The 8675-nt window shown below is 35.6% G+C and overlaps 3 protein-coding genes across 5 annotated transcripts; all 3 read right to left on the reverse strand.

Moving 5' to 3' along the window:
- Positions 1 to 981: 981 nt before the first annotated feature.
- Positions 982 to 3491, reverse strand: LOC124214823 (trafficking protein particle complex subunit 2-like protein). The gene is made up of 6 exons (XM_046617493.1): positions 3185 to 3491; positions 2698 to 2773; positions 1770 to 1942; positions 1452 to 1539; positions 1251 to 1330; positions 982 to 1177 (listed from the first exon to the last, which is right to left on the reverse strand). The coding sequence occupies exons 2-6, from the start codon at positions 2728 to 2730 to the stop codon at positions 1135 to 1137; spliced, it is 417 nt and encodes a 138-aa protein (XP_046473449.1). The 5' UTR covers positions 2731 to 2773; positions 3185 to 3491; the 3' UTR covers positions 982 to 1134.
- Positions 3492 to 4130: 639 nt separating this feature from the next.
- osi (electron transfer flavoprotein regulatory factor orsai) lies at positions 4131 to 4827 on the reverse strand. The gene is made up of 2 exons (XM_046617494.2): positions 4634 to 4827; positions 4131 to 4511 (listed from the first exon to the last, which is right to left on the reverse strand). The coding sequence occupies exons 1-2, from the start codon at positions 4670 to 4672 to the stop codon at positions 4308 to 4310; spliced, it is 243 nt and encodes an 80-aa protein (XP_046473450.1). The 5' UTR covers positions 4673 to 4827; the 3' UTR covers positions 4131 to 4307.
- A 315-nt stretch (positions 4828 to 5142) lies between these two features.
- LOC124214821 (uncharacterized) lies at positions 5143 to 8643 on the reverse strand. Of its 3 annotated transcripts, none has more exons than XM_046617491.2 (5): positions 8111 to 8643; positions 7798 to 8004; positions 7518 to 7718; positions 7342 to 7437; positions 5143 to 7172 (listed from the first exon to the last, which is right to left on the reverse strand). In XM_046617491.2, the coding sequence occupies exons 1-5, from the start codon at positions 8128 to 8130 to the stop codon at positions 6974 to 6976; spliced, it is 723 nt and encodes a 240-aa protein (XP_046473447.1). In that variant the 5' UTR covers positions 8131 to 8643; the 3' UTR covers positions 5143 to 6973. The 3 variants fall into 3 exon arrangements, with proteins under 3 accessions (XP_046473447.1, XP_046473445.1, XP_046473444.1); XM_046617489.2 differs by having other exon boundaries at positions 7342 to 7431; positions 8097 to 8643; XM_046617488.2 differs by having other exon boundaries at positions 8097 to 8643.
- Between the last annotated feature and the right edge of the window lie 32 nt (positions 8644 to 8675).

Raw genomic sequence — 8675 nt, forward strand, 5'->3', positions numbered from 1 at the left:
GCTCGCTGAAGCTCGCTCGGGGTCAGATGCCTAGTGTAACTGGTTTTTGTGCTCGCTTACTAGTTGTCAGTATTTTACCATATGACATAGTTGTAGGGGAGACTGGGGCACGATGGACTCCCCAAAAAATTCTGGTATTTGCTTCATAGTATACAGAATGAACACTGTCTTTGTGCATGTGACGCAAACCAAATTTGCCCGTAACATTTTTACTATATAATGTTACAAATCACGTTTACACATCCATGTAAGTATAACATATTGTAATTTTATGACAATAAATTTAGTCAAAAAATACCACACAACAATCAGCTAAGTGCTGTAAGATTTGAAACACTACGCACAGCAATTTTAGCTCTAATTGAACCACGTTATTGTCATGTATTCCTATGTATACAATGCAAATCACTCACCAATTGCAATTTGTTGATCCTGATCGTTCGGTTTCTTTTTCCGATTCAAGATGTTATCTGAAGCATGCATATTGGTTTGATAGTACCAAACATGACGTTTTCAATAATCAAACTTGTAAACTTGAAAATTAGTCCTGAAAGTCAAAAGTCACCAGGTCAAGGACCTGGACAGCCAGAACTACGGAGCGCTTGTCCCTGAAGTCGAATTTCACGAGGTAGCGGACCTGGAGCGCAGGATCCGGGAGGTAGAGAACCCGGTACTCGAAATCTGCGGAGCGCGATTCTCATCCATCCGTTCTACTGCGCGGTTGTTTCCAGACTGAGGGATTCGGTTAGCTGATTTTCGTCTATATAGATCGATGACGTCGAGAGAAAAAAAAATTTCGGTGACGTCACTTTCTGAACATCCGAACATCCGAATATCCAAACTTTGGTTTCGAACTTTAATACCATGTATGATGTATGATTTATTCTCTAGCCTTAAGTGCGTGATGACAAATAATTATAAAGGTTTCCTTCGAAACACATTTCTATGACGGAGATTACGACTATATGTATAGAGCTGATATCTGTTTGGTAGAAATTTATTGTGGGATTTGGCCAGTGATTTGCCAGTATCACTAGAAAACAACGATTTTCATTTCACTTAGTTCAATTATTTATTTCATAATTATACCAATTAACTTATATTTTATAATAGTACATACTGTGTAAAGCTTGATTAAGATACACCCATAATTTCCATTACAGCTGTGTCAAATCCTCTGAAAAATTCCGCTCAGTAATTATTGATAAATAAATATTTTTATTTAGTATGTGCACTTCTGACAAACTTACTTGGATTGGATTTGGTCCCCTGGTACATAGAATGGATTGCACACTGCGTTCGCGTAAGCAGAGTGTAATTTTCTGAAGATCTAATTGTGGAATAAAAACTTGATTATTTACTTTTGATGAAGGCCAAATATGTATATATACAGAATACAGATCAAGTTTGAAATTAAATAATGTAATATAAATTTTTAATCGACTTCATACCATTCGTACTTCATTGTCTCTTAGAGATGCATTTGTCGATTGCAGTACAACGATGAATTTGATTTTGGTATTTGTAGCATAACCAAATCTGAAAATCATCGAATTTTTTGCCATATAATTAACTATATTCCCACCATAGGAGAAAAATTCTCCAGTGTACTTAAAAATCAGTGGCTTAGACGGGACCTTCGAAAAACGAGATGTAAATGAAAAGAACGTTTGGCAAAAGCATTCAATACATTTCAACCAAAGACAATCGAAATGCCAACTGCAAAATGTACACAAATATTGAGTTGTGCGAATTTCATGGTGAATTACATTTTGTGCTCCTCGGTTGAAAATAGCAATCCTAAAAAGAGCTCCCTAACATCAGCTGCCATCTTATTTCCAGTGTTTAATTTTTCTTCTATAATATCAATTGATGTGTGCACTTTGTAATGGAATTGTAAAGCCGCTGTTTCATCAGAGCAGCGAATATACTTCGGAGAATTCTGTAACAAAACTCACAGTGTAATCATTCACAAGTTCACATTTCCCAAAGTCAAACATAGAAGCTTATAAAAATCATTAAAGACTTCCCGTAAACCATGTAGCTAGCTTGCGAGTGGGGGGAGAGGGATTTCACGAAAGACTACGTTAGGCTACATGTGAGTTGGTTTTGTAATTGATGCGGGTTTCAATGAGGTGCCTTTGTATTAGGTACACTTAAAACTCGGCTTGATTATCACGAAAAAGGTGAGAAAAATTCTTTTTCTAGTAATAATAAATGGCATTCGTGGCTACTTTTGCTATTTGTTCCTCGGGATGTCTTGGTGTAATAAAAATGAAAAAAAAAACACTACTTGTTCATCAATATTTTTTAAACCACATGCTTTTGTGGGGTGGGGATATCTGTGAAATATCCACGATCAAATGGTATGGGGCGATGGGGATGAAAAGTGTCCAAAATAGAGCTATGTACTTTACGGACAGCCCTTTATTCGTACCTCTGATATGGCTATGATATCATTGAGACAACAGGCTTGGCCAGAGAGACCGAAGACAAGGAAATATACATGTAAAGCTACGTTTGGTCAAGGAACAGGGACCGCGAATGTTGTTAAGGACTATATTTGTAAGACTCCATATCCAGCTTTGTAATTCAGTCTTTATCCAGACTTATATCAGATCCGACAAACTTTGAAAAATTGTTAGTAATCGAAAGTATTTTGACAGATTTTGTAACCTAAAAAAATGATTTACTCACGTCTTTCCCGATCACTGCGACGCACACAGCCATCTTAGTGCATCTCAGGGATGTGAGGACATATAACAGTTTTCACCTAATTTGTATACCACAATACTTTTATGCGAAATTATCGAAAACACGGTCTTATCATTGTTTTATCAAAGAATATAGTTTTACACAGATACACTTTATAGTCCGAAGTGAGTTCATTACTTGCACACATACTACCAATACTACCAGCAAACAACCGCCTCAACAAAATATCCCTAGAGATTTTGCTTTAAGTTCTACTAACTAATGCACAATTAAGGATTAACTGACACACGTCAGAATTCGACTTCAAAACATCAGTAAGGAATGATTAATGTTCATATTGCGTATGAGAACTTTAGTCTTGACGAATATCAGGGGACTTGATCCAAGTGATAAATAAATTCGTTTAGACTATTTCAGTGACGGTGACCCCTGATTGACCGTCTTTCCGATCAAATACTATGTTAAATACCTCGTTTGTTGGTCGATCGTGGGATGTAATCTTCCTGATCTTCAATAATGAACCGTGTATTTATGAAGAGATTGAACAAGTTTGATCAGCTTGGTTCGTGAAATCAGTGATCACGATCGTTTTTTCCATATTTTGTTCACATCTTCTCAGCTGTTCATACTACATTGTTTTAAATGCCTCTTCTGCAAACCTTCGGATCCAATTATTCCAGATAGGACCATTTAACACTAGAACTACCAGACCAGTCAAAATGACTGGTTTTATAATTTCATTTTAAAATTCCCACTTCATGTCACATTTTTTCCCCGCAATGATGTAATGACTTTTACAACGATAACTAAAGGAGTAATATAATGAATTTTATTTTTGTTTTATTAAATTGGTTTTACAATTTCATTTTAAAGTTCCTGCTTTGGTACATTTTACCTCGGTAGTTCTAGTGTTAAGATTTTTCCAGTTCACTTTTGGCGGATTTAGAAAAATGCTGAAATACATGTATTCAGACTTTATATCGACATAATTTTACGAAAGGAATCCGTTGTGCACAGTCTCGAATCACTGTGAAGAACAGATTAAAAGTTGTCGTCAAAGAACATGAAATTTCGCTGTATTCTCTTCGTATTTTCTCAGCTGTTGATCCTATGATACTGAACATGAGATTTTTTGAAATTTTTGGGGTTAACTTTATGTACAAGGAGTTGTTTGAATCACAGTTACAGTTTAATGTGAAACAAAGATTGATTGTCGGTCATTTGGTAAATTATGACTTTTTAACTTCTCTGTAATTCATTGCACAATTAAACCCTTGTGAATGTAATATCAATATTTGAATATCCTCATTGTTATTACTGATAAGACACGTTATACTATGTGGAGCTACATTATTCAATTATCAAACAGAAATCTAAGGCAGATTACAAAACAGTTAATACTTGTTGCTCGCAGATAAAATTTGGAATTTTCTTTATTCTATACGCTGCCAACTGCATTAATAATAGAACTAATATATATGAACCACAAGATATTATATATACACTATAGAAGACAGGATTGTTACAATTGTCAGTCCTTATCAATCGTACTCGACAGCTAGCTAGGTTATTTGATAAAGTCTAAACTATTTTTAACTGTAATATCTTTTCTTTAGGGTTCGATATTTCCGAAGCATATAAAGAGCCTCCAATTCTTTAATCACGTACTGTCCATGCTCCAACATTTTTTCAATTTTTTGTGGATCATTTTCATCTTTGTTTTTCGTAAATATCTTTTTTAGGTTTGTACGAAAGTAAGTGTATCCCTTTGGATAATCTTTCCCCAAGTGCAGCAGCTAAAACAATATACATAGGTTGAATAGTACAATTTAGAATAAGAGAACGTAATATACACGATTAAGCTATGATTGATGGAAGAATAAGATGAAATAAAAAAACACGTCATATTGATACGCACCGTTTTGTACAACTCGATTACTTTTGTTCGCTGCGCCATTATTCACAACTTGTTTTTAAACATTGTCTGTAGGATTTGTATCAATAATACCTCTGGACTGCTCCCAACTAGGCTTTACAACGTACCTCCACGCTTGATTTTCTACTACTGCGCGACAATTCAACCTACTGATCTTGGGTTCAGAGTGTTCAGAGTGCAACTGTTTCGACAAAGCTCGGAGGTTCTCGGATTTGTTCGGATATTTGGAGTCGGCGACACTAGTGAAAATTGGACAACTGGGATGCCTTCCGAAATACACTTATCACGCCAACTTTGGGCGTGTTCGGAAATTGACAAAGTACTGTCAGTACTGAAAATGGTATAGTCCAAGTTACGTATACTGTAGATTTTCAGTACTGACAGTACTTTCAGTCAATTTCCGAACACGCCCTTTGTATCACGCAGTAAGCTGCTAGACCCCCCAGTGTATGTGTAGACCAGGCAATGATCGCCTATCGTTTTTATTTCGAGTTGCCAGTCGCAGCAAAAGTCAACTGGCGCAGCCATCTTTCACATACACGTGGTTGGCCGATACGTTTCGTCACTTTTAACGCGCTCATGTCGGCAAATTTAAAGACAAATGCAACTGCTACTTGGCAAATTTAACTATGTATTATGTTAAAAAGATTCGCGTCTAGAAATAACAATATATTGGAAACTAGAAATTCAATACTAAACATGGGAGAAAATAAATTATCAATAGTCTTCAGTCAACGTTCCAGTCCTGAGGAGGTCAATGAACATGAATGATTTTTCGCAGTAAATTTTTAAGTGTGAAAATGTAGATTTATAATAAATCATAATTACTGAAAACAAACAATTATGATTGTACAGTTGAAATGAGAATAGTTGATTATTCACATTTTCTTTGAAGTATTATAAAACGCTATCAGTATGAGATGTAATTATTGTGAATAGGAAAATAAGAAAATGGGGAAGCTTTAGTTGTAAGCAAGAAATTGTATTTCTAATGGTGTCGAGTAAATCTAATTCTCCTAGCGCATTCCTAAGCAATTTTAGAACATGATAGCCATCGCAAATAACAGAAACTTTTTCTCCGTAATGTACTGAGACCATGATTGCGTAATACCCAAAGATGCACCTAAATTTTTGCACGTATTAATACTCGAGTGTAACCCATTGAGCGTTAAACTTGTAATTATAATTCCAGTATTATCAGGAGGTAATAAAGTTTCTTTCACAATTTCAGTTTTTTTTCCCCAGTCTGAGAATTCACAAAATAATAGAAAACTGGAAACTTCCAACTTCCATTTTCACAGACAACTATCAAAACTAAAACATTGCTGCGTCTGGTAGATCCTTTTCTTCAATACCTTTATCTATATCAATGAAACCATATTCTTTATCATCCATCATTTCAATGCCTTTCTTCACTTTCATTTCATCCATCACAAGATTTCCCAAAACAACTTCATTGCGATTCAGTGCTGTTTCCCTTTCGACTTTTCTTGCAACAGCACTAAGACAGACCCCGTTAATTATGGTTGAAAAGAGGATTTCAACTATGCACTTAAATGTCTTCAAACTCATTCGATGTAATTAAAAATTATTAAACGGACTATATCTCATAAGGTGATTTGTTTGAAAAATATGTATGTTCATGTAGTGTTCACCGACCGTAGTAACATAGTGTGTGAGACTGTGGAACAGGGGGACCTGAGTTCAAATCCTTAGCCTGTCAAGGAGGATCTGAGCGGCAGCTTGCAAAAATTTTATGACGTTGCTCAGGCACTAAATTGGCAGGTTCAGGTTCGAACTCAGTCCTGCTATATGTGGGCAAGGTTTTCTGCAATTTCCCTTGTCCCTTGTGAAAATGCGGGTGTTTCTATTGAACATCTTAAGATGGCTGCAGCCGCATAATGATGGTCACTAATCCATCCTTTCCCTTGCTTCGCACAAGTCTACTGACTTCTGGGGACATACTCTACCAGGTATGGGGGGAAATGGTAACGATTATTATTATTAATATTATACAAAAAATGTTGAATTATTAAAATAAAACCAATATGTATACAATATTCGAACTCAAGGTTAGAAATGAAGAGTGATTACATGATCATAACTTCTGTTGACTTACAGAGTTTCTGTAAGAAAAATATATAGAATAATGTACACTTTGAAAGTAGACATAGTTTTTAAATGGTTAAAATCCACGTATATCACAGACATTTTTCATGTCTCGTTACTTTTCAAGTACAAAAATTCAAATACTTACTTTGAAAATATCCAACACTTTGTGTGTTATATGCTTCTTGTTAGTCATACTTTTGAGCAAATTATTTATATTTTTTTCCTCTTACCATAACGAGCATTTTTCATTCTCAGATTCTTATTCTTCTTGCGTAATTGTCTTATCTCTGATTGAGCTTTTAATACCAGTTGTTGCAGAAGAAAATTATTCGAAGAATTTATCCCATCAAGATCAATGTTAGCTACTGACTTTTTTAGTATAGCATTTGCAATGAGAGTCGCGTCATTTCTGAAATGGCGAGTAGTTTTTATGTAAAAAATGTATATCAACCAAATCCATGTTAATTCTATCCAGATATTAAGTTGGAATGTCAAGAATCTTGAAGATCTTTTTTTGTAAGCCAAGAAACACTATCCTACAAACATCTGCTAATCGACTATTAAATCAGTTCACTGACCTTCCAATGATGAATGAGTCACATTCATATTGTGTGCATTTTGTACATGTTGACAATGGCTCAGTTTGTACACTCACATTTTCATTGATACTGGAACTGAAAATAATTTAGATCATCTGTGTACTTTTATGCATTGTATAAAACACCATAATAATTACAAAAAATTTTACACATACTTCATACAATTCATAGCCCGTGGACATTCATTGCCACTCTCATTATCTCCTGCATTGGTTGGTTCTTGTTCCTCATCATCATTAATTGGACTAACTGGATTATATGGAGATGAGCTATGCAAATTATCACTCCTATTCATTGAGCTGTCGAGTATATCATTTTGCTGTTCTGTTTGATAGTTTTGATGGATTGGTAGATTTCTAAAAAAATGTCTTCCATTTACAATTCATTTTTTTATCAATATTTCTTTGTATTGATAGAAAGTATGTAATCACTTACCTTCCACGATTCTTCGCTATGCCAAATATAGTCGGATAATGATCTTTCTTTATTCTTTTCAGTTTGCCTAAACCACTATAATAGAAAGCTTCTGGTTCAAAGTGCAAACTACAAACATCCATAAATTTCTTTGGTTCTAATTTTGTATTCTCAGCATTGTTTATACTTTCTAACCATTTACTTTGAATACCCTGATCTTTAGGCAATCTGCAATAAATTTCAGAGGAGTTTAATTTTTCTACAGTATGAATTAACCTCAATCTGTCACCATTCTAAATATAATTGTTTGTCGTAGTTACTTATGAAAACTAACTGCGACTGCTTCTGGATCATCACCTTGCAATTTACAGCTACGAACACAACATTTACGTGGCATTGTTAATAAATTTCTATTTACACGAATGCCAAAGATTCAAACACAACCGGTAATTTACGTTTGAAAACAATCTGTGATTCGGTACGAAAGGGGATCAGCCAATCAAATGCAGAGTGAGAGAGAGGTAGTATTTAGTGTGTAATATATCTCGCTCTCTCATCACTTCGGCAACAATTTTGGCGTGGTCGACAGCATGGGTAGCTCCTCCAGTAGTACATATGCTCTAGGGATCCACTATTCCGTACAAATATGACAGATGGAATTAGCGGAACGCAGATTTTATTTTCCGTCCATTCCGTTCCGTCATTCCGGATTGCGGCATTCGGTCCTACATGGGACGGCACCATCGCGTCCAGTCCCAAACCGCAGTCGCAGTCAATGACGTCACGGGTTTCATGACGTCACTGACGGGCGGTAGTAAGCTGTCGGACGATTTGGGAACGCGGTTTTCAGTGCTTGCAGTACTGGAAGTATATTTCCGAACGCACCGTTGGTCGAATTA

This window comes from Neodiprion pinetum, chromosome 3 (assembly GCF_021155775.2).
Source record: "Neodiprion pinetum isolate iyNeoPine1 chromosome 3, iyNeoPine1.2, whole genome shotgun sequence".
Taxonomy (NCBI): domain Eukaryota; kingdom Metazoa; phylum Arthropoda; class Insecta; order Hymenoptera; family Diprionidae; genus Neodiprion; species Neodiprion pinetum.

What these genes read in the sequence shown, in the direction of transcription:
- LOC124214823 (XM_046617493.1), bottom strand. Translation starts at nt 2,730, where the DNA reads ATGGCTGTGTGCGTCGCAGTGATCGGGAAAGAC. An exon ending in TCGCAGTGATCGGGAAAGAC is followed by an intron (nt 1,943 to 2,697) that starts GTGAGTAAATCA and finishes GTTTTGTTACAG; the next exon opens with AATTCTCCGAAGTATATTCG. An exon ending in GGGGACCAAATCCAATCCAA is followed by an intron (nt 1,178 to 1,250) that starts GTAAGTTTGTCA and finishes GGAATTTTTCAG; the next exon opens with AGGATTTGACACAGCTGTAA.
- osi (XM_046617494.2), bottom strand. Translation starts at nt 4,672, where the DNA reads ATGGCGCAGCGAACAAAAGTAATCGAGTTGTACAAAACG. An exon ending in TAATCGAGTTGTACAAAACG is followed by an intron (nt 4,512 to 4,633) that starts GTGCGTATCAAT and finishes ATATTGTTTTAG; the next exon opens with CTGCTGCACTTGGGGAAAGA.
- LOC124214821 (XM_046617488.2), bottom strand. Translation starts at nt 8,173, where the DNA reads ATGCCACGTAAATGTTGTGTTCGTAGCTGTAAATTGCAAGGTGATGAT. An exon ending in GTCGCAGTTAGTTTTCATAA is followed by an intron (nt 8,005 to 8,096) that starts GTAACTACGACA and finishes AATTTATTGCAG; the next exon opens with ATTGCCTAAAGATCAGGGTA. An exon ending in CGGGCTATGAATTGTATGAA is followed by an intron (nt 7,438 to 7,517) that starts GTATGTGTAAAA and finishes AATTATTTTCAG; the next exon opens with TTCCAGTATCAATGAAAATG.